Source organism: Pyxicephalus adspersus, chromosome 12 (assembly GCF_032062135.1).
Source record: "Pyxicephalus adspersus chromosome 12, UCB_Pads_2.0, whole genome shotgun sequence".
Classification (NCBI taxonomy): Eukaryota; Metazoa; Chordata; class Amphibia; order Anura; family Pyxicephalidae; genus Pyxicephalus; species Pyxicephalus adspersus.
Genome location: NC_092869.1, coordinates 25,518,911 through 25,546,361, shown reverse-complemented (window position 1 = coordinate 25,546,361; position 27,451 = coordinate 25,518,911). Strand labels below are relative to the sequence as shown.

Below are 27,451 nucleotides of genomic sequence, written 5' to 3'. Positions count from 1 at the left end.
GTGGAAACTTTCTTTTTAGTTTACCTATTGCATGGAAAATGGCATACACCCAAATACTCTAGGCATATATAAAGGTATTTCAAAATAGAGAGTTCTGAAGAACATCAATGTAACACAGGGCTTTTGCAATTCTGAATAAGTGATAGTCAGCATATTATGACCAATTGCCTTTCACTGATGTTTGCACTGCCTGGAAGTATTTTGCATCAGGTGCCTTGTTTCCCCTTGTTTCAGTTAAATTATGATTCTAATGTTTCCCCTTGCAATTTTTTTTCTAATGTTTTCACATTTATTGTGGTTCAAATGTTGTTTATTCACAAAGGAAGTACACTCAACACAAGTCATACCCTGAAAGAGGAACAAAATCCCAATTGCTTGCCCTTGTTCCATTGTAGGTGCCACCATCTTCACCCAGTTATCATCATTTGTCTGATCTTTAGCCATCTTGATTGGCTAGGATGGCAGAAACTTGTGGGACTTCAACGAGTCAGTCTCAGTAGCCCCAGCATGCACAACTCTGTGTAGAGATTGTGAAGGGGCAGGTAAGTTTGCTGTTTCCTCAGACTTCTCTCTATAACACGTTTAGGTAAATTAAATTTATTGGTGGAAGAAAAATTCATTTCAAACAGTTTTAGTATGAAAACTTTTCTAAAATAAAGTGGAAAAAATGTGGAGTGGTCTAAAAACCAGAAAGATTATAATAATAAAAAATAAGAGCAGCATATACTTGAGAATTATTTTATTACAAATAATTCATGAAGCAAATTGTAAATATAGGACCAGCTTTAAAATCTAAATTGAATTATCAGGTTATGGGAAAGGGAAAAGTTTATATACCTTACTTAAAAACACTATCAATCTTCTTCCTCCACCGGACGAAACTTCATCTCTGAAAACTTAAGTGAGTACTTGGGACCTCTAAATGCGGCCCAGACAACCCCCCCATTTTGATTGTGCCTTCCTTGAAGATAAAGCCCATTCAGTGAGGAATCATAGCAAGCTTTGTGCCACCAGGCAGCGGAATACAGAATTGCACAGTTGACCTTATCGCTTCCACGGCTGTCCTTATCCTTGGTAGAAAACTTTTGTTTATTGTGGTAAGAAAGCGAGTCACCTAAACAAGGAAAAAATTGATGGTCAGTCTGCGACCTGTTTACATTATAACTGTTTCCTAAATTGTACCTATACACATATTTTGGATGTACAAGGGTATCCTTAGGTAGAGAAACAAATATTGGAAATTTCCATTAAGCTCCTTTTACATTTTATATTGTTCATTACTAGAGTACCAGAACAAATAAACATGCTGGATCTCCCCAGTGGGAAGGACAAATTCTAAAAACATGATGGGACTCAAATGACATAAATGTTGACTTCTCAGTTACTGACCTTGACAATCATATCATCATATTTTGGGTCAATGACTCTGTTCTGTAGCCAGAGTAATTAGCATGGCAGGCAGACAACCTACATGTCTAAAACAAAAATACGACCTACATATCTCTATCAGGTTTAATCCTGGTACTCCATACCCCCTGTAGACATAGAAGACCCCTACATTTTTTAAAACAACCCAACTAGACATTTGGGAGCGCCTAGACTGGCAGTCAAGAATAGCTGAATACTAGCTGAATTTACCAGGAATGCGTTTGGCTTCACTGGCAATAGGGGTATAATTGGGTAGATTGTGTTTTGAGATTGGTGTGATCAAAAATGTTTCCTACTTTGGGATTATATATGGAACTCAACGAAGGTAAAAATTCCAATAGGAAGTGAAAGGACATCCTAATAATTATAATGAAAATGTAAAAAATGATTGCTTCTTGAATGAACTAAACCCTGCCGAGGGTTTCTCCCATGGTTTTTTCTGTGCTTATAAACTATTCATCATACATGTCTTGATCACTAAGAGTGTGCACACCTAACAGCTATTGAAATAATTATGGCTATACATATAATATAATATGTAATAATATACATATAATAAAACCCACTTTATTATAAACAACTCAAATTGTACAAAAATCATAAAATCCAGTAAAAAACAGGACATAACAGCAGATCTCCTATTGGGGTGTCCTACAAAAGGTTGCACCCACTCAAATGTCTACACGTTTGGTGGATATATCCGCTTCTTCAGGAGAGTGGAGATCTAGGTTTTGGTATGTAGCAACCTTGAACAAAAGCTGAAAAAACTTGAGGTAGATATCTGGTATATAGCTGGTACACCTTACATTTTATATCACAAGGGCGTCACAAACTGGGTACAGATGATCAAAGTTTTTAAGAATTTCAACCAAATTCCTATTGATACCTACCTCAAGTTTTTTTCAGCTTTTGGACACCCCAATAGGAGATCTGCTGTTATGTCCTGTGTTTTACTGGATTTTTTGATATTTTGTACATTGTTTATGATATTTTGTAATTGTTTATAATAACGTGGATTTTATTATATGGATAGTGAGTGGCCTTTTAAAGTCCCATTATTAATCGGTGCTCTTTCACCCCAGAACTTTCTATGTCTATTTGGAATGTGGTCAGTTTAAAACCTAACAGATTGGATATTACTGTTAGTCTTTAGGACAAACAGAGGGAATAGTATGAAAAATAGAATTTTTAGAATTTTGTCTTTAAAAACTGTTACCTGCGGTACCCTCGATGTACTGTTTTAAATGGAGGGTGTAGTCCTCTGCCTCACCTCCAAGTGAGAATCCATCATAGGTGGCATATGTGTGATTGTTGTCAAAGTCTGCAAGATCTACTCGAAGCTGGAAATTACCTGTAGAAAACAACATTGTTAAAAAAAAATTTTGACTGACTATATTTCAGTCTAAGTATTAATCTAACACAATTCACCTTTGGCAGTCAGGGTGTGAATATGCTCATTTCCCAACCAGAATTCACTCCACTGATTCCCAAACCCATTCTTATAGCTTTCCCAGTCACGAAAAAAGTCAACTGAGCCATCCCAGCGTCTCTGGAAGACCTAAAAAATGCATTATTCATATCTGCTATGTTGTTCCAATACATGATAACACATATTACAATATATGAATACACATTATGTTCTGGTTACACAATACTGACTTAAAACTTACAATCCATCCCCCACCATCCGTTTCCATATCACACATAACTCTCAGTGGACTTCCATCTGGATATATGTAATACCACCCTGTAAGGGTCAGTCCTAAATCCATCAGATCCTTACAGTTTCTGGGACCTGCAAAGCAGACAGAGTTTACCACATTTTTCATGTACATTGTAGAACTACATCTTATTTTATTTTATCAGTTCTGTCTTATGTGTTGTAGTATTTATTGATCAATTTAAATCTGACAAGGTGGTTAATAACTACACAGCAGGCAGCAAGCCCATTGACTGGTAGTTGTTAGGAATGGTATTGCCCCTGAATTCCAGCATTAACAAATCATTTTGCAAGGTGACAACCTTGCTGGAAACTGTGGAACTTACTTGTTAAAGTGGAACTTACCTGCGCAGATCCCTCCGGAGCTTTCCTGGATTGGTCCCGTGCCATTTTTCTTACTGCTTCTTTCTACATCACCCAATCCCGCACTGTTTAGGTGTGAGATCAGGGTATGTAGCCTGTTGTAAAGGGGAAAAAAGAGTGCTGATCCCACTGGGCATGCATGAAATAGGCATTTTTCTCCCCTTCTGCATATGCTGTGAGTATCCCAGGAGGCTCTGCGTTCCCATTCTGTCTTTATAATCGCAGAGACAGAAGGGAAGGAGATTCACACTTTATGTATTTTAATTGTGTTTATTAAGAATTTTTCAAATAAAAAAAAAACATAAACCAATCAAATAAAAAAAACATTTACAGAAGATCACAATAACAGTGCAAATAAAAAAAGGAACAGGCAAACCAAGTTATCACCCTTCTCAGAATGTTGCATATATAAAAAGAAAACAGTGGGAGAAACACTGGCAGATACAAGAGCTGCAGCAAGAGAGCTGCAAGATTTTCACCTTATTTATGAACAAAAAAATATTAAAAACAACATTAAACATGAACACAACAGACACAACAAGACAGGACAGGAACAAACAAGACACATCAGGGAAGAAAGCTTGGGCCACTGGGCATTACCACCACATATGTACCAATGACCATCTGGAATCACAGCCTCTGAAACATAGAGGGGATGTTGAGGGATGATATTTAGGGAGCCTCTCTGGAATCAAATACCACCAAGTCAAAAGTCAAACTTTAAAATTTGCCTCTACCAAAGCACAGTTGAGAGAGTAGACCAATTCACTCCAGTCTTCCTTGGGGAGTGACAGTCACAAATCCTCCTCCCAAGAACACATATATCTCAGTTTATATGGGGACGACATCAGTATACTATATATTACTGAAATTTTTCCCTTAGTGTCAGCGAGCGTTCTGCAGGGGATTTCAAAAGCTGTAAAATGCAGGGGGCGTGGTACCAGCCTAATTTTAGAGTAGACAAAGGACCTGAGTTGCATATAATGGAAGTATTCAGTACTCGGAAGCTCTTTTTTACTAATCAGATACTCAAAACTAAGCATATCACATGTTTCCAACATATCATGGAGCCTTGCAAACTCTTCATTGGACCACCCACTAAATCTATTTAAATCTCTCCCCAAAGTAAACTCTGGATTATTCCAGAGGGGGGTGAGAGGAGTGTGTGGAGAACCTAAATCTGGGTTAGTTCTATGCTTGTCCCAGATCAACAGGGAATGTGTTCAGGTTGGACATCCCCCATACTGTCTAAGTTTCTTGGGGATCCACATCAGTGATGCCATATCAACTCATTGCGATTTAATCCCACGTAATGTGGAGTGTAAAAATTGTGAAATTTGTGCCGCCAGGTAATAATGAGAAAAGGAAGGAACCCCCATAACCCATTGGGAACGAGGTGCCAACATAGTCCGTCTCTGGATCCTACTTTGCTTGCCTCCCCAGATAAAGTTCATAACTTTGCTTTGGAGTGAATCCAGGTAGGCACTTGAAACGGGAGGGTGAATTTTTGACAGAATCCAGGTAGGCACTTGAAACGGGAGGGTACGGAATAAATATAAAATCCTAGGCAACATTTCATCCTTTTCTTGAGTAAAGGAGTATAGTTGGCTTGAAATAAAGAATGATGAGTGGGGGTTAATTGTATTCCCAGATATTGGAGAGATTGAGCTTCCCAGCCTAAATCAAAATTCTCTTTACCAGGGAAATATAATGTGCAGGGATGTTAATGTTTAAAGCATGGGATTTAGATCAGTTTACCTGAAGACCTGATAGAGCAGCGAACTTATCTAAAGTTTTAAAAAGGTTCGGCAATGTGACATGAGGGTAGGATACATACATCAGAACGTCGTCGGCCAAACCAAATTCCTTTTATATCTTGATTAGTCCGAATAGCTGTCCCTAAAAGTTCCATGGCAAGGGCGAATAGGAGAGGGCATAGAGGGCAATCTTGCCCCATACTCCTCTTGATGCTAATATTAGGTGAAAGAAAACCTCCCAACAAAATATTAGACAGAGCTTTAAACATATATGACCGAGAGACACTATCAAAAGATTTCTGCAAGTCTAAAGACAAAAGCATGCCTCTCTTTTGTTACCTCCCTCCCAATTAGTATGTAATAAACAGATTAAATCTATTGTATGTTTTGTTTGGTCCAGGGCCTGTCTGAAAAGCATAAATCCTACCTAGTCCGGATGGATATATGCTCCCAAAAAAAAGCTAAACAAAGTGAAATAATCTTTGTCATCAATCTGAAATCACAGTTGATTAAAGAAATTGGCCTATAATTAGTAACATCAGAGGTATCTTTTCCTGGTTTCAGGATAACACTAATAAAGGCACGTTTAGCCTCCGGATAAAGGAAGTTGTCTTCTCAGAAATAATTATATTATTCAACCAGATGCGGGATCAACTGTGAACTAAAAGTTTTACAATAGACATATGAGAAGCCATCCGGACCAGGGGCGCTATTTGACTTCAAACATTTAAATGCTTTAAGGGTTTCCTACCCCAATATAGGTTTTTCTTAATGAAGGACATGTCTAGGCTTGGGCAATTGAATATCTTTGAAAAAGGTTTCAAGAGAAGCCTGTGGTGCATTATGTTGCTTACCATAAGGGGTGGAGTACAATTCCTCAAAATATTTTTTTCTGGGTTTGGAGTAAATTTACCATCTTTTGTTTTAATTTTAGGTAGGGCAAAAACTTTTGTTGGGATTCAACCTTTTTTTGTTTTTAGAAAACAAGAGACAATCCTGGAACGAAGGAACGTAGGGAGAGATAGTGGAAGGCTTGTATGACTAGGAAAAGGGGGACAGGGAGCAGAAAGTAAAAGGTTAATAGGATAGGTTGGAGTTAAGTTGCAGTAGTGATAGGAAGAGATTGGGTGATGTAAAGAAAACGAGGGGTAAAAGTTTTAAAAGTGTGGTTTTAATGGGAGGTTATCGTTTTGTAGGAAAGCTTTTCCCACCCGCTGCCAGTTTGTTTGGGGGAGGTAGTTTGAGATGGCGGTGAGGTTCTTGAGGGAAGTTGCTCCTTGGTATTGATATCAGTGTATGGGAGATCCATTGTTGGTGTGTATTCTTCCCACGTCTCATCTTCTGAGGCATCTCTTTGTTGCTCTCTTCATTGGCTTTCATTTCACATTAGATTCAAATTTAGGCTCCTGTGCTTTGTGTTCAAATCCCTACACAGTTCTTTTCCCACTTATGTTTTTGACCTGGTTAAAAAAATACTCCCCTAGCCACTCTCTTCGCTCTTCCAATGGGCCTGATTTTTTAAAGCTCCCCAAGGCTGGAGAGGATACACTTTCAACAGTGAACTTGGGTGCTCCAACAAACCTGGAATGGATTTTTTGGTATTTGTTAGCAAATGTTTTCAATCCTGGATCAGATCCATTACGGGTTTGCTGAATCACCCAGCTTCACTGATGTAAGTGTATCCTCTCTAGCCTTGGAGAGCTTTAATAAATTAGGCCCAATGACCTACTACTGATTTCCTCATAACCTTGTTACATGCTCAGCTGCCCTGACTCCCCTCCTATTGTGTGTTACTTCCCCCACCCTCTATATTGTAAGCTCTTTGGGGCAGGGTCCTCTCCTCCTCTGTCATTGTCTGCATCTGTCTGTCATTTGCAAACAATACTTAATAGGGCAGTGTAATATGTTGGTACTATATATATCCTGTTTATTATTATTATTATTAAAAATAATATTCTCCTGAATGTGGTGGTGAAAAAGCCATGGTTGAAATGTTTGTGGGGCTGCCAGTCATTTTGATATTGTTCCTGAGCTAGCGTAAGGATGCGGCTGGGAGCATATATATCATGGTGGCGCATCCGTATGGGACAGTAAACGAAAGCCCTAGTGGACCGGCAATTAAAGAAGAAAGAGGTTCAGGGTATGGTTAGGAAATGTTATGATAGTGTTGTGTTATATTACCGTTCAATTTATGTTCTGTTTTTTTTAATATGGTTGTTATTTAAAAAGTTAAATTAAATTTGTAATAAAAGGCCTATGTGCCATTAACCACTATTGGTGTTGTGTGTTAATTGTAGGTGGTTAAACCGGTGGGGTTGGGTGGAATACTGGATGCGATTTCTCTGCCCTGCCACAGACAAGGGTTTTACCTTACATAAAAAGGTTGTCTACCACTTAATCTGTTTTATATTTCACTACTTCATGAAGTTGGCAAGCTGCTAACAGGTAAATTTCACACAAACCAAAGTTGCAGCAAACTGAAATATCATCTCTATTACCCAATCATGTTGAAAGAAATTTAAACTGAAAAGAAACGGATAAAGTAGCACACATTCAGGGTTTCCAAGGAAAGGTAATTATAGGTATCACTCGTAGAGATATCAAACACTTTGTAAACAGTCTCTACTCCTTTAGTGAATGAACCCCATTGTACAGTTTAATAGTTAAGTTTTAAACAAAGGATAACAATACCTATTTGCATTTGTACATGTTGTGTTAGTGTTGAAGGATCTCTCTCACCAAGACTGAGAATTATAATGTTTGCATTTTTCCATTTTTCTTACCATCAGCAGGATCTCCTCTTTCACCTGTAAAATATCATTAGAAAAAACATAATTTTTAGATCTTTTAGGAGTCTTTTATAGCCTTGTTTGATTGCCATACTCCAAAGCACAGATCTTACAATAAAGCCCATCCCAAATTAAATGAAGAAAACGGTTAAATCATATTGTCCATTTTGCTGCAGAATTTTACTCTGATGAAAAGCTGAACTAGTTAAAAAAAATCTTCTGCTTCTAACACTTTTCTGGGTGCATTGGATGCCCAGAACCCATTGTACACTGTGGTATCATCTATTGGCGTCATCTATCCATCACTACTGTGTCCTTTACTGACATATGGGCAACTAGCCAGCATACTTCTTCCAGACAGTGAAGGTCAGCAGTGAGGTCAGGAAAATATGTATTGACCCCTTTCCTAACAGGTAATTTTTTTTTTCATAAAGAGCTGACTTTATTAGAAATATATTGCAATTTGTATATCTTCTTTCTTTCTATATTATGCCCACAACTATAGAAATGTATAATTAACAGATACCTTTTTTAAATGCTGGATGTAATGTATTTGAATTTTAATTTCCACCATGCTCTTTTCTACTTTTCAGGTGTTTTGCAGACTCATATCCTCCATTTTGCAGAAGAGGAAAACAAAAAACTTGTCTACAGTGTAGAAGCTCAAGCCAAAATGTATGCACAAAGTAATTTATCACCTTACCTCCTTAGAAGTTGATTATTTATTGTTAGAAAAAGTATACAAGCAGCCACTGCTACTATCTTCATTAAAAAGTCACAATGCTTGGTGATCCTCTTCTGCCTTTTATGTTTCCCTGTTAGAAGATTGAGGTCTTACAATTGCTGACTACCTTCTTCCTGTGACTACAAGTCCTGCATCTGTGTAGTTCTTATTGTGATCAGGGCCAGATTTGTACTTTTTCCTCACCTTGGCTGGCTAGCTTTTGCTGCCCCTTCTTACAACTGTTTTTATTAGAGGCTCCTGAGGCTATGTTCAGACTGGCAGTGGAGAGACTATTTCCTCTTGACAGTAATCCTTGAGATGCTACATGTAGTGTCTACCTGCAGCAGCCCCACAGAGAATAAATAGGGGCAGCCATGAACAGTTCAGTACAGGATTGTTTGATCCTGCTGTAGGTCTGAACCTAGCCTAACTGTATAAAAAAACATATAATATTATTTAGGAAGCAAATAGAAGAAATGACTGTCTCCCAAAGGCAAACTGGACACACACAGTGCAGCCTGGGGTTGCTCACACAATGCAGACTGATGATGGCGGAACACACATATAATCAGCTAATATACCTCTCCTAGCAATCTAGAGTACAAATCTCATATTAGATTAGGCTAACATGCATGAACAGGAACAGAATGCAACTAAGTGAACCCTAGCAACATTTAGGTGATACATGCATTATTACCTGCAATGCCTTGTGCACCATCATCCGATTCCCCTGTTGGAAAGCAAATGTACCAAATTAAGAGTAAAAAAATGAATTTACTTTAGTCCAACCAAAACCTAAAATAAAGGCTTGTTTTTAAAGCAATATAGAGTGCAAAAACATTAAGCAACCAATAAAATGTCAGTTGTTCATGGTCTTTAAATGGTATATTTGTAATATCAGGAAGCAACATGAACACTTCCATCACAAAATTTGCATGATAAGCACATGCAAGATGTGTCATGGACAATAATTGTTGATAAAGGTGACTTGCTGAGCCATATCAAGTACCAAATGTGACATGCTGGGCTATAGCTAGTGCAAAACATGTCATGCTGATCGGATCACTAATAGGGATGAGCAAGCGAGATTTGTAAATTCAATCTCGCGGCGAATTGGGCCGTTCTGGCTTACCGAACATTTAAGCGACAACGGCCTTGTAATCTCGCAAAACAAACGAGGGAAAAGGCAGGGGGCGGGAACAGCGACCATTTACAGTGGAAATAGCGCAGCTGGGCGCCAATCATTTGCTCACAGGATGCACACCAAGGCCCAGCAGCCCAATCAGGAGAGATCTGAGCACAGGCATATATATATATACAGGGAAGGAGGGAGGGGGTTAATCACTCCATCTTGTGTTCTGTCAGAGAAAGAAGCAGGGAGAGACGTGCATTGTGACAGGGACAGGTTAGAGCCTTCTGTATATCTTGAACTATACAGATTGTGCAGTTTTTGATGCTACATCTTGCTATCTAGCAAAAAAGGCAGAAACATTTCTGTCCTACTCTCCAAAAAAAAAAAAAAAAAAAAACAATTTGATAGCACTTGCTATCTATAAAAAAAAAACAGAAAAAATGTCTGTATTTCTCTCAAAAAAATACAGATATTTTATTCTGATCCCACTTGCTACCTATCAAAAAAACTGAAAAATTTATTGATTTGACTTATTGATTTATTGACTGAAAAATACAAATATTTAATTATGATAGATAACACTTGCTATCTATAAAAAAAAAAAAAACAGAAAAATGTCTGTATTTCTCTCAAAAAATAAAGATATTTTATTCTCATCCCACTTACTATCTATCAAAAAATCCTAAAAAAATTCTGTTATTCTCTCAAAAAAATACAGATATTTTATTCTGATAGCACTAAAAAAAAAAACAGAAAAATGTCTGTATTTCTCTCAAAAAATAAAGATATTTTATTCTCATCCCACTTACTATCTATCAAAAAATCCTAAAAAAATTCTGTTATTCTCTCAAAAAAATACAGATATTTTATTCTGATAGCACTTGCTATCTATCAAAAAAGCCAGAAAATTTTCTGTATTTCTCTCAAAAAATACAGATATTTAATTCTGATACCACTTGCTGTTTACCAAAGAAACTGTTTGGTACAGGTGCATTTTTTCTCGAATAAGTAAAAGTGAGCAGTAGACGCAAGGGAAGGCATGGCATTGGGCAACCTGCCGCATCTGGCAGGGGGCATACTTCCCGGGAGTCCGCCACTGTAGGACAGCAGCAGCAGCAAACCGTTGGAGGCGGTAGTCTGCAAGTGGCATTGCAGCACCTGGAAGCCCCGCCGAGGGGTGTGGTGGGAATGCATGGGCTACCCCAGTCCTCCCTCCTCCTCCTTCATTCCTTCTACAGGCAAATCCTTTTGGCTTGGCTGAGCCCCACCCCCCGGCTCACAACAGGCAACGTAGTGTGTGACAACAGGGCCAACCTTGTGGCTGTGCTGCGCATGGGCCCCATAACACATGTGCCCTGCTTTGCGCACGTACTGATCCTGATGGTGCAGAAGTTACTCTGCACGTACCCAGGACTGCAGGACTTACTGGAACAGGCTTGCTCCATCTGCAGCCATGTTTGCCATTCCCCTACTGCCGCTGGGGCACTTAGCATGATCCAGCGCCAACAGAGGCTTCCACCGCATAGACTGATTTGTGACACTGTGACTAGATAGAACTCCACCCTGCACATGCTCCAGCGTCTGTGTGAGCAAAAGCTAGCCATCCATCATTACTTGGTCAGCATGGTGCATGAAGGCAGTGGGGCCCTTGGTACACACAACTGAGCTATTTTACCAGTGACCAGTGGCTGCAGATGGAGATGCTGTGCAAGGTACTGGCCCCTTTGAGCAGGCCACAAACGTAAGTCGGGAGCGGTCAGACTGGAACGATTTAATTCCCATCATCTTTCTGCTTGATAATACCCTGTGTGGCCTGATGGAAAGTGGCGATGGGAGAAGAGGGGAAGAAATAGGGGAGGATGATGAGGGTGACGTTACACTCCATAGCGCACAGACAGTATCAGGAGGAGCAAGAAGGGTCACTGGCCATCATCAGGAGGTTATGATGATGATGATAATGATGATGATGAGGGAGACCATGTTGGGGCTCCTGAATAGGACCCTTCCAACCCCCATTTGTGCTGTCAGGCCCCAGACATTGTGCGGGTGATGGAACAACAGGAACTGCTGCAGTTTAGGAGGAGGAGGTGGGTGATGAGAAGGAAGATATTTTGGGGCCTATTGAGGGACAGGAGGAGGATGAGCCCAGATTTTCTGGATGCCTGGCAAAACCTGATACAGCCACCTCAAACAAGTGAAGTGCAGGGGCATAACCATCGAGAATGAATGAAGTGCATGGTGCACGATTACGTTGGCTCTTTTCTGGCTGTTGGTGGTGGTGTTGACAACAGCAGGAGGATGCCGGTCCTGACAGTAGTGACGCCATTAATTTTTGGGTCAACGGGCTTGAAATCTGCCCGCAGTTGGCACAGTATGCCATCAAGCTTTTTTCGTGCCCGGCATCCAGAGTTCAGTCTCAAAGAACCTTCAGTGCCGCTAGCGGAGTGGTAACAGACAACCGATCATCACTGTCGCCGGAAAATGTTATTCGCCTCACCTTTTTGAAAATGAACAAAAGGTGGGTTACTAACAACTATCATATCTCCACTGCAGAGATCACTGATCTACTGACACAGGGACTCACTAGGCCAACCATGATGCCTCTGTGATCCCACACTGCTCCTTTGCTGAGTCTGTGGCTGCCTATCACCAAACACCCTGTCAGCTGAGCCTGCCTCGGTTAAATTTTTCCGCTAGTTATTGCAACGTCCAGGGGAGGCATTCTTCGCCAGTGTCATGCCTGCCATTGTGCCACCAAGCAATTTACTTTACATTTCTGCAGCTTCCAGGAGGCCAACAAACTGCAGATGAAAACCTCCAGTACTGCCATACTGATAGGTACCATTGCCTTTGCCTTTTGTTTCAGCTATTGTAAGACTGAGGGTTGGCATTCATGTCATCAACTTCATGATGCAAACTAGCAATATCGTCTACCTTCCTAAAGCTTCCAGCACCACAGACCACAGCAACAGTGCTGGCGCACAAAACATCTTGGTCTGGCCCTTCTACGTTTATTCACAAACTCCCTATATTTGCATTACACACTTCGGGTTGGCATTGACGATGCACTACACCCAGTTCTAGATGCCAGTTACCAATGCCGTCCACGCTTCGTCTCAGGTTCCACCGCCTCCTCCTCCTGCTGTTGCTGCTGCCGCCTGCCCAGTACTCCATTTACAAAAATTGTATTACACACTTCTGGGTGTCATTGACGATGCACTACACCCAGCTCTAGATGTCAGTTACCAATGCATTCCACGCTCCGTCTCAGGGCCCACCGCCTCCTCCTCCTGCTGTTGCTGCTGCTGCCTGCCCAGTACTCAATTCACAAAAATGGTATTACACACTATTGGGTGTCATTGATAATGCACTACACTAAGCACTAGATGCCAGTTACCAATGCCATCCACGCTCCTTCTCAGACCCACCGCCTCCTCCTCCTGCTGTTGCTGCTGCCTGTCAGTACTCTATTCACCGAAACTGTATTACACACTTCAGGGTGGCATCGACGATGCACTACACCTAGCTCTAGATGTCAGTTACATATGTGGTCCACGCTCCTTCCACGGAAGTTTGATGAAATGTTTGCAAGACTGTCAGAGGCCTTTTCACTCATTCCTAATCACTAATACCAAAGGTAGTATCCTGAACATTAGCTGATGCCAATTAATATGCACAAGTATTAAATCCGTTGCCAAATTAAACAACCTCTTTATCCTAAATAAAAATTGTGTTAGTGTTTTTTTTAAGTTTTTTTTTTTTTTTTAAAGGATGCAGGACCACCCCCTTAATTTTCGACCGCCTAGGAGATCAAGATTGAATCTGGGCTCAGAGCCTCCCTTATTCTCGACCGCCAAGGAGATCTAGATTGAATCTGGGCTCAGAGCCTCCTAGGTCACCCATCCTGGGAGGCCCGAGCATCTCAGGCATGAGCAGATGGAGCCTTTTCATCAATAGGTAAAAAAATGCCGATCTTACGCATGTGCAGTGACATTGGCAAGTTTTTTCCCAATTTACGTCACTCAATCTTGCGCAGTGCGAGATCAGGTGACGTAGGAAGAAGAACACGGGAGAAGAGAGAAGAAGATGTCGTGCCGGGCCAAAAACAGATACCGGGAGGACGCAGGACCCAATGGGAGAAACCTCCCGACAGATAGACTACTCTACAGAATTGAAAGTAAGTGTGATTTAATTGTTTTGGGCTAGTTTTGGGTTTACTTCCTCTTTAACTATGAATACTACTGAATGTAATTCAAGCCCACAGGTTTATTTTTCCTTTTTTTTATAGATGATTTTCTTATGGATATTACATTTTCAATAATATAACCTACCTTGAAGCCCAATAGATCCATCTTCTCCATCAATACCAATGTCCCCTGGATCTCCTGCAAAAATAGAAAAAATATGGGTGACATAAAAAGCATTAGAGGCACTCTGTAATACCCAGCCCAAGTGTCATTTCTTATATAGGTGTCAGACCCAAATACATGCCTGAATGTGTCACCTATAGTTAATCTCCAGCTGAGCCTCAGGTGGCTAGTTGCATTATCCCAGCATTTATGTAGTGCCAGAGGCCACTATAACTGAATAGTCGCGTGAAACCTATTCTGCCCATAATTATAGAAATGTAAACAGGTAGTCCCCGGGTTACAAAAGGGATAGGGACTGTAGGTTTGTTCTTAAGTTAAATTTGTATGTAAGTCGAAACATGTACATTATTTTTGTGCAATATAGTTTTATTGATTTTAAACAAATAAAATACCATACAAAAGACAAGATAGAAAAAAAAACAACACAATGTAACCAGGCAAAGGTACATGAACCATTCTTGTAATCATGGCATACATCATGGCATACAGAAACATAAACAATAAAAGAATAATCATAACCATATGGTACCCCTGACACTCATTCATGGGCAGTGAGCCACCTGCCCCACTCCACTTATGTGCCAAAAATATCAGAAAAGTAGCACAGAGATGCCAACATAAGAATACAATCGGTACCCATATACAAATTAACACAACACAAACAAACAAACAAGCCCAGGTAATGAGAGTAGGGGAAGGGAGGGGAGATAAATTAAAACAAACGAGACAGGTTCATGTCTCTGGGTACAATGCACATACAACCTGTAAACCTGAAGACAAATACATCTCCAATTATATGAGGTAAGTACAAAATTGAGGGGAATCTTTAAACCATTCCCAGGCCATTCAAGTCATCCTGAACTGTTCCAACCTGTCATCATCCTCTGCAACTAATTGTTCCATGTAGCAGATTTTTTCAACGTCCGTGAACCAGTCTTTAACCTCCCTAGTGGTCTAATTCAGTCCAAATTTCCAAGCAAAAGCAGTACAATTTTGGAACTCAGTGTCAGCATATTTACTCAGATGTGTACCTACTCTTAGCTCATATCTACTCATAGTCCCTAAGGAGTCTCCATCCTGCTGCTGCAACCAGACCTCTAGCTCCCTGTGGGCTATCTGTTGCTTAACCTCTCTAGCGGTCTAATTCAGTCCAAATTTCCACGCAAAAGCAGTACAATTTTTTCCATGGAAATATATTTTTCATTGTAGGCTATAATTCTTAGGCAAAGCTCACCAATATTTAATACATTTATTAATTTAATAATAAACTTAATTAATAAAACATTATTTAAACATAAACTAAAAAAAATATTTAAACATGTATTGTAAGTGTACAGTAGCATATATAATATATAATATAATTATATGTATATTATATGAATATTCCCTTGTCTTGGACTCAGTACAGCTATTTTGTATTGAATCTAATACAAAATGATTTGAATGTCCCGCCAATCCTCCCGCACGAACCGGCGCCTGCACCTAGCTAACCGGGAGCTTGGAGATTGTCTCTGCACTTCACGGCTAGAGTTCCAGGAGGAAGGACGTGTCCCCAGGACCTACGGGGACCAGCACGATGCTGGGGGACAGCGACAGAACAAGGTAATTTGGGTTTTTTTTAGTTAAAAGGTACCCCGAGTGTGACTCGGGAATACCTATTTTTGCCTAGAAAATCCACCCCGAGTCACACTCGGGAATACCGCTAGGGGGGTTAATAGATGGAATCCTCACTTACTTCCAATACCTAGGTATAAGAACCCTGGCAGTGGTAAGAAAATGACTAAGCACATCACGTTTGGTGGATTTAATGGAACCTGGAATCATGAACAGAAGAGTCACTTTGGAACTATTGCAAACATCAGAGCCCGTACATTCATTATACAACTTAATAATTGTTTCCCAGAAACGGCAGATGGCCGGACACTCCCACCATACATGTAACATGGGGCCTCTCTGGGTAAGGCAACGCCAACATCTGTCTGAGTGTGCTGGGGATATACGGTGGTGATCCACCGGGCAGAGGTACCACCCGGACAAGATCTTATAGTTAGTTTCTTGAGCTCTGCAGGTGAGAGTAAGTTTGTGTGTAAGAGTAAAGGATTTCTCTCATCTGCTGTTACTGGTGTGCCCAATTCAAGTTCCCAGCAACAGATATCTGTGGGGTCACATGTGTATTAGTGTATTTGCCTATATGCAAACCAAGAGGACATCCTTTTCCTTATCTGTGGGTGGAGGGAGGACATGGGCGGAATACGGCCATTGTGTACAATATCACCTAGGTATCGGTGTTTCGAGGCTGACCAGATTAGAAAATCTGCTTCATGCATTGTTGGGGGAAGGCCGGATTGTCAAAAAGTGGTGTCATGGGGACTGGCCATGTAGAAATTTTTCCCCCTCTGATGAGATTGTCCCAAAGTTGTAAAAGATTGGACGTGAGACCGGGTATATACGTATTTGTGCCAAGGAGCTGGCAATCTATCTAAGGGAGGGAATTTAAATCTACTGGGGAAAGGGATTCCTCTAGGAGGACCCAACTCTTCCTTTCCTTATTGTAGAACCAATCAACCAATCGAACCAGTACTGATGCCCTATAGTATAGCATTATATCTGGGGCCCCCACCCCACACATCTGCTTAGATTTTGCTAGAATACGAAGCTATGTGAGGACGCCTAGCTTTTCACAAAAAGGACCTGAAAAGAGAATGTATTTTCTGTAGATATGCAGTAGGCAGGAAAACAGGTACAGATTGAAGATAACCTGTATAAGAGACAGGGGCAGGACATCCATTTTAAACATATTGATCCTTACGAACCAAGAAAGGAGTAAGGAATTATATTTCTGTAGATCGAGTGCAATTTACTGCAGAACTGGGTGTAGTTATAGGAAAACAGTTTGGAGGGGTCCGAGGTAATAAATATGCCTAGGTAATTAATTGCTTCTTTACAGATTCTAAAGGAAGTGTTTACACTAATGGAAGCTTCCTGTGCAGTGTTCAAAGAGACATTGAGTACCTCGGATTTAAACAAATTAACTGCAATATATAGCAGGAGATCATCAGCATATAGAGATAATTTGTAGTGACACCCACCCACTTGAACCCCTCTAATCTAATTTGGGATATTTCCTAAATCTACAGCCAGATAACCGGGGTGTACAACAAGGGGGTATAAAGGGCAACCCTGCCTAGTACCATTCAATAACTGAAAAGAATCAAGGAACCATTGACCCGTACCCTGGCTGACAGTGACGAGTATGAAGCTGCTATCTTGGATATCATGCCATTACCTAGTCCCACCTGAGGAAGGGCTGCATACATAAAGGACCAACTGACCCAGTTGAACGCCTTTTCAGTGTCGACTGTGGGAAGGCACATGGGGACCATGGACGCCTTGGCATGCTGGATTAGGAGAATAGTTTTGAGGGTGTTATCCCTTGGCTCCCGCCCCTGGATGAATCCTACCTTGTTATAATGTATTAAAAAGGGCAAATGTTTAGTGAGTCTATTGGCGATAATCTTGGAGAATAATTTAACATGAACGTTGATAAGGGAAATAGGTCTATAGTTGGAGCACAATGTGTGGTCCTTTCCATGTTTGGGAAGTATTGTAACCTGGGCTTCTAAACTTTGTGCTGGAAAGGGTGTATCGTCAGAAATAGTGGAGAACATCTTCGTCAAAAAAGAGACTAGATTAGGAGTATGAAGTTTGTAGAACTTAGGTGTAAAACTATCCGGGCCAGGGCCTTTCCCTGCCAGGGTGGATTTGATGGCCGATGCCACCTCTTCCTCTGTGAAGGGGGATTCTAAGAATGACACCACCTCCGGGTCTAATAATGGGAGAGGTGTCTCATCGATATAATTTTGAAGAGCAATAGGTGTGACCGGGTTCGGTTGGAGTTGATTTTGGTCCATGTAATATTTATGGAATATTTGCAGTATATCTTGAGGGATAGATGTTAAATCTCCCTGCGCTGCACAGATTGATGGGGCAGAGGTGATAGGTGCTTGTGGATGAAGTTCCCTAGATAACAGTCTCCCGCATTTGTCACTTTATTTATATATCATTTTACGAAAATGGTCTCTGTAACGCTGATATGTCAAATTATATTGCTCTAAAAGGTGGGTTCAGGCTGCAGTTAATTCTAAAAAGGTATCAGAGGAGATGGGGTGCCAATCCAGTGCAGGGTGACTGACTAACAGATAATCTATGCGTGAGTACACCCCGTGTGTGTTGGAAAAAAATGTGTAATCGTTAGTTGTAGGATGCAAAGTGTGCCAAACATCTAGTAACCTGAGTTCACTTAGTTTAGTATGAAATGAGTTTAGTTTAGAGTAAGATATAGGGGTTTTACCTGAGGAAGTGTCTATGCGAGGGTCGAGGGCAAAGTTAAGGTTGCCTTCCACCACAATAGTTCCATCTGCAAATCCCTTAAGGGCATCTAAACATTTGGTGGAAAACACTCTTGGTTGGTAGTTGGGTGAGTATAGGGAGGCTTTTGTGTACATCCTGCCTCAAATGGCTACCTTAAATAGGTAAAAATAGGTATCTACCCTGGATATTGCTGAGGGAGTCAACTACCTGAATAGAAAGAGACTTGTGAAATGCAACAGATACTCCTTTAGTTTTGGCTTTAGGGTTGGAACTACGGTACCAGGGGGTATAATACCAATTACGTATGGATGGGAATTTGTTGGTGTGAAAATGAGTAGGAGGATAAGGACTCTAGCCTTGTGTTGTGCTTATAGTATCTGTGATCGTTTATTAGGGCTGTTAAGGCCCTTCACATGGAGGGTACTAACCCTGAGGGGTTGGGCTTGGGGACATTGCAAAGACATTTACAAATTCAAGTGCGTTATGTGTGGTTGGATAAGGGAGAGGAGAAGGGGGGGAACTAAGGGGGTCCCAGGGGAAAGGGAAAAACTAGACTAGGGGATAAAAATATTCACCAAGCGGATGGGATGGGCTAGTTCACGGGGTGGAAACCTAGCTTGGGGACATGGGAGAGGGAAAATATCCCAAAAATCTGTCTACTAAGGACAATGTGGGGGAAGTGTCAGCCGATAGCGGGACCCATCCAGTCCCACTCCAAGGGAACCCCACATACCTAAAACATGGGGAAATACATTTCTCATTAAGTAAAAAACCCTTTGAAACTGTAAAGTGGCTAACAGCAGCAAAAACATTAATACCTGTATGAGCAAGAAAACTAGAAACCCCCCTGGCAGAGAACATAACAGAGTAACACATCAGCTATGCAAGATAAATTCATTGGAGGACCGCAGATTATTTAACAACAATATACTTTTATATTACCAGTCCAGGTCGCAAGGGGTAGGAGTAATTACATCAGAAAAATCTACTCTGGAAAACAAGAGTAAACCCTTCATGCCCTTGTGTGCATATCACAGAAGAAAAAGGAGAGGAGGGAAGGTGGTTCTTCAAGCTTGTAAAAGGGATCCAAAGTAGATCATCAGTGCAAAAACAAAGGCAGTCACCCAGACACAGGAAAAAAGGAAAAACCAAAAAAAAAATGAAGGTGGAAAAATAAACATCCCCAAAATATTATCAAAAACCGGAAACAGCAGATGAACTGTATTCGGTCTCCAATGTCCAGAAAAATGAACAACAAACTCAAGAGACATGGACCGCCGACAAAATCCCTTAGGTGGATGAAGAAGCACCAGGAGCTTTCGCCAGAGAGGAAGGAGATGAAGGTGGATGTGTTGCTGGTAAGGTAAATGGTACTTGGGTACTTTGGTATGGAGTAGGCATCACAATCCAGGAGCACCAAAGGAGGCAAATGGAAGCAACCTCCCTAGCTTTTCTCATAATGACCTCTTTAGTGCGGTGGAAATTAATTCCACAAATGAGTCTACTTACTGCGTGGGCCCAGGGTTCTGTGTACATGGTCAATTTTTAAATCCACAGCAACCTAAAAATAGTGCTTACTGCAGAGGCTAATTCTGAGTTATAAACAGATTCTGGCAGCCCCCTAATACGAATGTGGTTCCGGCAGTTGCAGTTTTCTATATCATCATGTAACAAAAAGAGTGATGCAATTTGTGCTTCATGGCGCTCCAATATTTCGCTATGGGAGGACACCTGAGTAGTAAGCTCAGCACAGGTAGATTGTAGTATGGTAGTGGTGTTGGTCACCTGCTACAGGGTATTTCTGAATGGCTTGAAATTCAGCTTTACAGCTAGTGCTGTAAAGCTGAGTGCGCATCATTGTTATGTAAACACACCCACCATACTACACCACTGCCTATGTCTCTCTCAAAGGGGAAGAAACTTCCTCCAGAGTGATGTCATGATACCAGAACCCACCGACTCTCTCATCAGAGATCTGAGTTGTGTTCAGAGAGACAACCCGTCCACCGCCCTGAGCCTGCAACTCCATACAGGAGACATGGTCTCCTCTGGTCGCAGAACAGATTAGAATAGAAGGTTAACCCTAGCGGTAATCTCGAGGGTGGATTTTACATGCAAAAAGTGGTAATCCCGAGTCACATTCGGGGTTGCTTTTAACTAAAAAAAAAAACACACCCTGCTCCGTCGCTGTCCCCCGGTGTTCTGCTGGTCCCCACAGGTCCTGGGGACACATCCTGATCCTCCGATCCCCAGCTGCAAAATGCAGAGGTGAGATCTACAGGGTTTCCCGGTGACGTCAGTACATGCGTAGGTGCAGACGGGAGGATCGGTGGTAAATTAAAAAAATTTTGTATTAGATTCAATACAAAATAGCTGTATTGAGTCCAATACAAAGAAATATTCATATAATATATATAATTATATTATATATATTATATCTGCTACTTTACAGTTACATTACATGTTTAAATATTTTTTTTATTTTTATTTTTTTTAACAGATTTTTGTGTTTTGTTTTTTAAAGTTTATTAAATGTATTAAAAATCAGTGACCTATGCCACAGAAATACAGCCTACAATAAAAAATAAATTTCCATGCAAAAAAATTGTACCGCTTTTTGCATGGAAAAGCAACAGATAGCCCACAGGGAGCTAGAGGTCTGGTTGCAGCAGCAGGATGGGGACTCCTTAGGGCCTGAGTGGCAGAGTAGATATGCTGACACTGACTTCCAGTGTCACACCACTGACTTCTTCAGGGACAAGCTACTTTTCAAGCTGTTCCAGCGCCTGTTGGAGGATCTCCTTAACACCATCATCCTGACTTCCAGCTGATGCCAAATCTGAGCTCATCTTCAGGGGGCCCTACAAATGAACTTTGCTACAATCTCTATCTGGAGGTATCTTTGGTCTGCCTGTGTATGGAACTTCACCATAACTCCTGTTGGATTTATTTGCTCATATGCTTATCCTGTATGTTGAATATTAATGCTGTTAACTAACATAGTCCCTCTGCTCCCAACGCATCTCATTTAGATTACTGGTTAATTTCTCTTCTGCACTCAGAGGTCCAATCCTGGGTGGAGGCACTGCCAAACCCATTAACAAATCCACTCCTCCAAATAGCGAAGGTTTAGTTCTCCCTGAAACCTACAGGTTTAGCGATAAAGCCATTTTTCACAAACATCAGCTAAGATGGAAGATCCGAGGCTGGCCAATCTAATTTTATTGAACAAAAGGCCAAATAACTATGGGCACCCAAAAGTAAATAGAGAAAAGAGAAACTATAGTGTGGGACTGGTCACACTTTTTTCCACATTCTCAAAGTAACAAGCTGCTCATAAACAGCCCCCATAATCTGCACAAATTGTTTCCAGCAGGAGCCTTCTACTAGTCAGCATGAGGTGCTAAACAAGCTGCCCATCACCCCACATAGTACCAGTCTACTATTATCAGGATAGCACAAAACATTCTATTACTTTCTAGACATCCTAAAAAAAATATATAAAAAATTACTTTCTAGACACCAACAACCTCACCACTCTTGGGAAAACATCAGGCCCAACTCCTTCACACAAACACCCACTGGAGAAACTCTGGGACCTGTGTGCTACTGATTGTAGAACAAAGTGTCGGCATGGTCTGATCTTATAACATTAAAGGGGTTTTTCTTGCAATAGCCTGGGAATTATTGCAGTGTTTGGGGAATTTTAGGGGAAGTCAGAAGGAAATTACAGACATTGCGAATGTCTGAACTAAATTTGTTTACTTTTTCATGGGTTGTTTTTGATTTTCAGACAGATGGCAACACTGATTTAAGGGTAAAGAAAGACCACAGTCAAGAAGACAGGCAGGAAAAGGAGTATCAGACAAAATTAAAGTTGCCAACAGGTAACTGAGATAATAGCACCATCAACAGACAAGACAGATTAAAAGTATCATAGACATGAAGGCCTTGGACTAGGACAGCTAAATTTTGCCTCTGGGTAATTGGGGTTGCAAGAAGGCAGTGCTAGGACGAGACGTAAGGTGGCTCAAAGATCTATTACCCAGCATCTGTGTGCCCATGCCACATCCGAAGGTCAGCTCATTGTTGTACACATGTGGCCCTGCCTGCACCCATACAGGGAAGTACAATGCATTCCCCGAAGCCAGCTCCGGAGTGTGTGTTAGATGATGATGTGGAAACTGTTGTACAGAGGTAAATTCTATTTACTAACATTGCTAAGGCTTCTCTATTGTAGATTTTTGCTTACCTTTTTCACCTCTAATGCCACTGTCTGAAGTCAATCCAGGAATTCCTTTAAATAGAAAAGTATATGTCATTTGCTATAGCACTTTACCAACCATTACTTTTTAAATTCATTATGAAGTTTCAAGCAAGTAAATAGAGCAGGGATCTGACACCTTTAGGTGTTAGCAGTGGCAGAATTAGCTAACAGGGGACCCTTGTGAAGAATTGGTCCCCCCTGCCTTTCATGCCATGTCCTGCCGAAATGCTCCACCCAACCGAACATTTGTCCCGCTCCACAATTCACCCACTTTCAAGAACTGCCTACCTTCACACCCCCCTCACCACCACCCCAATCCACTGACTAACACAGAACCACAACCCCAAGAAGGAAATCTGGACGGGCAAATGAATTGACAGAAATGACATCATCTTCAGCACAGTTTGATAGATGCTTGTCATATTCTGCCGTAATAAAACCTATTAGACCTGATTTGTAAAAACCTGGAGAAGATAGACTATCATGGGTGATCCAACAAACCTACAATGGATATCTTAAAATAATTTGCTATTTTGTAAATGTTTTCCCTCCTGGATCAGATTCCAGATTTGCTGGATCACCAAGGTTCTCCTATGAAAGTCTTTCTTCTGCAATCTTGAGTTTTAATAAATCAGGTCCATGGTGCTCAAACCTACATGTCTCCTAAACAGTTGGTCCTAGCAATCTGAAATTTTCAGGCTCCTAGCTTTAAAAAATTTAAGATTCAGGGTCAGAAGTTTAACTTGTGAAAATACAGGGATCTCTTAAAACTTTGGGGTATTATTTTTGAAGCAAGTGCCACCAGGAGCCCTAAACTGAACATGCAAATTGCAGACCCACAAGGCCACTCACATGGAATGGTAATGAAAGGGTGGGTTGTTAGCCACAGGAGTCCCCCACTTGCACCTACATGTTTGGTTTTCTACACATTCACATTATTATTCAAAGAAATTGGGATCAAGGAAGGGAAGCAGACAGGTACGTGTAGCAGGAGAGGTCAACATTTTAATACATATAGTTGTAGTAATCCCATAGGGATACATTTTTTTTTTTTTTTAGTGCTTCCCACTAACATGTACATGTACATCCTCATTCCAGATAAACTGGGATCAAAGAAGGGGAGTGGACAGTGTAGCAAAGTATGACAGTTATATAGCAAGAAACATCTGGGTGGCGCCCCTAAATTTATAAGTGGCCCTGGGAGTTCCCAATTAAATAATATGAAGGTTTGGACACAGTGAGTTGTTGTTACAGACTGCAATCCCACGGCGCTGCCGCCTTGTACACATCCACTCCAGTAGCACTATTTTAGGAGACACCTAAAATTAGAACCCCAACCCTGGCTTGGGGCCTCTGTTGGCTGAAGATGTCCTGGGCTCTTGTTTAGCTGCACACACTGCACCTCCATATGTTTGTTCATGTCTGCCAGTGCTTTGGAAGGTCTGAGTGCACCTTCTAATAGCCATGCTGCACTAAATCCTGGCCTGGGCTACCTATCCAGAAATCCAGCTCTGGCAAGAAGCCACTCTGATAATCATATAAATTTGGAAGAAAAATATGCGCCACTATTGATATATTAACACCCAGAGTTACTAAAATCTCAAATATCAGCTCTGAGTAGACAAACCCTTTAAACTGTTAGAGCTGGTCCACCAAAGGACTTAGATTTCAATTAATATGTTATAGCTAGCTATACCAAAATCAGACATCAACCTATTTCTCCTTGAGCCCCAGGTTTTCCATCAGGTCCTATAGGTCCGTCAGTCCCAGGACATCCACGTAGCAGATTCATACTGTTTTTCCATCTCTCAGTAACTTCATTTACATCTGTAAGGGAAAAGGGATAATATATGGTGTCTATTCCTTTAAGTATTTTGATTATTTACTATTTTTTTCTATTGAACAATATTACAGACTATTTTTTTTCTACCCTAAAATGGCTGACAACAGAATATCTGAGTTGACTAAATATGCACTCCAGCATCTGTTGCTTGTCATTTCCCTCTGGGTTTCTTGAGGTGACAACAGTAAACTTTGCCTGTGCAATTTATATCTGCATAGCTACATGTACACTCCTTTGAAAGAGTATTTTACAGAGTGACAATGTAGGAAAACAGGAAAGAAGAATAGAGTGTTGTCACCCTTTAATATGAAGTGTCTTTGAGGCAGGGTTATGGGTTAATTTTTTAAGTAAATTGCAAATTTTAAATAATAAATGTTATAATTGCATGTTAAGTGTTTTAGTGATTGGGTTTACAGGTGCTTTAAGTTAGTAGCATCCTAAACCATCTTATTATCACTATCATTATTATTTCATCAGATAGGCATTAATCTCCTTAACTATAAAGTTATATTATTACTATCTACAAAAAGTTTTTGTGCAATCTCTGAAACTGTTATTATATTTTCGGTACAGTTGATAAGCGCAGTCTGTTTTAGGCTGAAGCAGGCTCACCGGAGGACATCTACAAAGCTCTACAGTGAAGTCAGTTTGCCAGTGGTGGAAATTTAACGAAATTAGTTTTATTGGTATGTTGCAAGGAATATTTTTATCCCCTTTTAGACAAAAAACCTCATTAGAAAAACATCATTTTCATTTAATCGTTATCATTTTCCAATATATTAGAAATGTTGGCTTACTTATTGTTGCTATTGTAAGATATTATCTTTCATGTTCCCTGCATGGGAAAAGCACCTTGTACAGAAACAAAGCTATAGAAAGTCATTATCAGGTTCAGGAAACTTTGAAACTTTCATACATATCTGGAACTTTTATGAACAGCTGTACTAGTACAATGATATGTGACAGTTGAGCGAGCATAGACACAGGATTTACTGACCTGAGCAGGCTTTTACTATCAGACAGAATGTGGTGGCTATCCAAAGGATCCATAGTGTAACTTCATGGTGGAACACCCTCATAATTCTGTCTGTTTTGGATCTTTATCTGAAATCGGAGTCATCCAGTAAATAAAATCATGGACTGTCAGCTCCTGCTTAGGAGTGTAATTGAGAGGTCACTGGCTTATCTCTGTTACAGTAAAAGGGGTGGACAATGCTATAGCAATATTTACTTTGGTATCCATCTATGCAAGTTTCCCAAACAAAACAAATTCCAGAGAATTTGTGTTGCAATGTAGCCTGCCTTAAAGGCAAACGATGCTGTGTTTACAGTGAGCACATATTTTTATTAATTTACCACTTGCTTGATACATATACCATTTGCTTGGTAGGGCAAATCAACCGGAACACCTAATTGTCTGCTGTCTGTGTTACTTATACTTACTTTCTCTTCTCCTGGGCACACTGTTTCCCTGCCACATTAAACAAAATTGTGCTGTTTGAGGCCTGTGTAAGCTTTGGCTTGGCTAACTGAAAGCATTGGTCCCATTTAAACAGTGCTAGGAACAAGTGATTGGCCACTTAGTCATTGCATTGTGGGAGGAATTTCAAAAAGAAATAATAAATAAAGCAGAACTTTAGCTTGTGTATGTAGTTGGGATATTTGTAATAATGTATTAATATAATCAACATATTTGTACTTTATGAAAAACACTTGTGTGCAATCCACATTCTCTATGTAGCTGGCGCTTTTTTTTTGCCAATTCTTCTGTCTTGTTTGGAGATTGGCAAGGTCCTGTATTTACTAAAAGGACAGTTGTTATCCAGTACAATAACATTTAAAGATTTCATGTTTTTTGCTGATTTGTACTAAAATAATCTGTGGACAGGGCCCCCTATTTGCAACAGACCCTCACATTATTATAGTCAAGTAGCAAAGTATTATTAAGCTGCGTACACACTTCCAATTTTTGTCGTTGGAAAGGATCTTTCACGATCCTTTCCAACGACAAGGGAGTGCACGATGCATGAACGGTGCTGTACATACAGCACCATTCATGCTCTATGGAGAGGGGAGGGGGAGAGCGACGGAGCGGCACCCTGCTGCGCGCTCTCCCCTTCCCTTTCATTAGGATCGGCTGTCGTCCATCGTCCGTGGATCTGGCAGGTCGGTCGTCCGGACGATGGACGACACCGACTGTACACACGGCAGATTTTCGCCCGATAATTGGCCGATGCCGATTATCGGGCGATAAAAATCTGACGTGTGTACGTAGCTTTAGATTTGAAGATTTGTTAGGGCCCAATTCGCATAGCAAGCCTTCTTCCAAGAGAAAGACACAGTGCAATTAGTAATTTTGCTTGAATACTGTTTGTGAGAATTGAGAATTGTATGTAAAAAAAACCTTGGCCCAGTTTGTTGGCCCATGTCCAACACATTCTTGTTGTGACAGCAGAAATATCCAAGGAGCTGGGTCCCCTCAAATCCCAGGCGGCACTATATAATAATGTTACAGTAGATATGAATAATATGTTGCAGCAATATGTTCCCAGAAATTGGAACCCAAAACACCTGGGCAACACATGGACAAAGTCATAAAAAACAGCATCAAAAGCAGGTCCTCCTGGGCAACACATGTACAAAAACATAAAAAACAGCATCAAAAGCAGGACCTCCTGCCAATAATG

At 40.7% G+C, this 27,451-nt stretch overlaps 1 protein-coding gene across 3 annotated transcripts; it reads right to left on the bottom strand.

Annotated features, from left to right (window-relative positions):
* Nucleotides 1–266: 266 nt before the first annotated feature.
* On the bottom strand, nucleotides 267–25,937 carry LOC140342744 (ficolin-2-like). Of its 3 annotated transcripts, none has more exons than XM_072429109.1 (11): nucleotides 25,762–25,937; nucleotides 24,635–24,748; nucleotides 22,907–22,951; nucleotides 14,245–14,298; nucleotides 9,479–9,511; nucleotides 8,052–8,075; nucleotides 3,099–3,223; nucleotides 2,857–2,986; nucleotides 2,645–2,779; nucleotides 838–1,114; nucleotides 267–571 (listed from the first exon to the last, which is right to left on the bottom strand). In XM_072429109.1, the coding sequence occupies exons 1-10, from the start codon at nucleotides 25,841–25,843 to the stop codon at nucleotides 855–857; spliced, it is 1,002 nt and encodes a 333-aa protein (XP_072285210.1). In that variant the 5' UTR covers nucleotides 25,844–25,937; the 3' UTR covers nucleotides 267–571; nucleotides 838–854. The 3 variants fall into 3 exon arrangements, with proteins under 3 accessions (XP_072285210.1, XP_072285209.1, XP_072285207.1); XM_072429108.1 differs by having other exon boundaries at nucleotides 267–517; XM_072429106.1 differs by lacking the exon at nucleotides 267–571 and having other exon boundaries at nucleotides 725–1,114.
* Nucleotides 25,938–27,451: the final 1,514 nt, after the last annotated feature.

What these genes read in the sequence shown, in the direction of transcription:
- LOC140342744 (XM_072429109.1), bottom strand. Translation starts at nt 25,843, where the DNA reads ATGAGGGTGTTCCACCATGAAGTTACACTATGGATCCTTTGGATAGCC. An exon ending in TGGGGCTCAAGGAGAAATAG is followed by an intron (nt 22,952 to 24,634) that starts GTTGATGTCTGA and finishes TTCTATTTAAAG; the next exon opens with GAATTCCTGGATTGACTTCA. An exon ending in AAGAGGAGATCCTGCTGATG is followed by an intron (nt 3,224 to 8,051) that starts GTAAGAAAAATG and finishes TCTGCTTTGCAG; the next exon opens with GTCCCAGAAACTGTAAGGAT.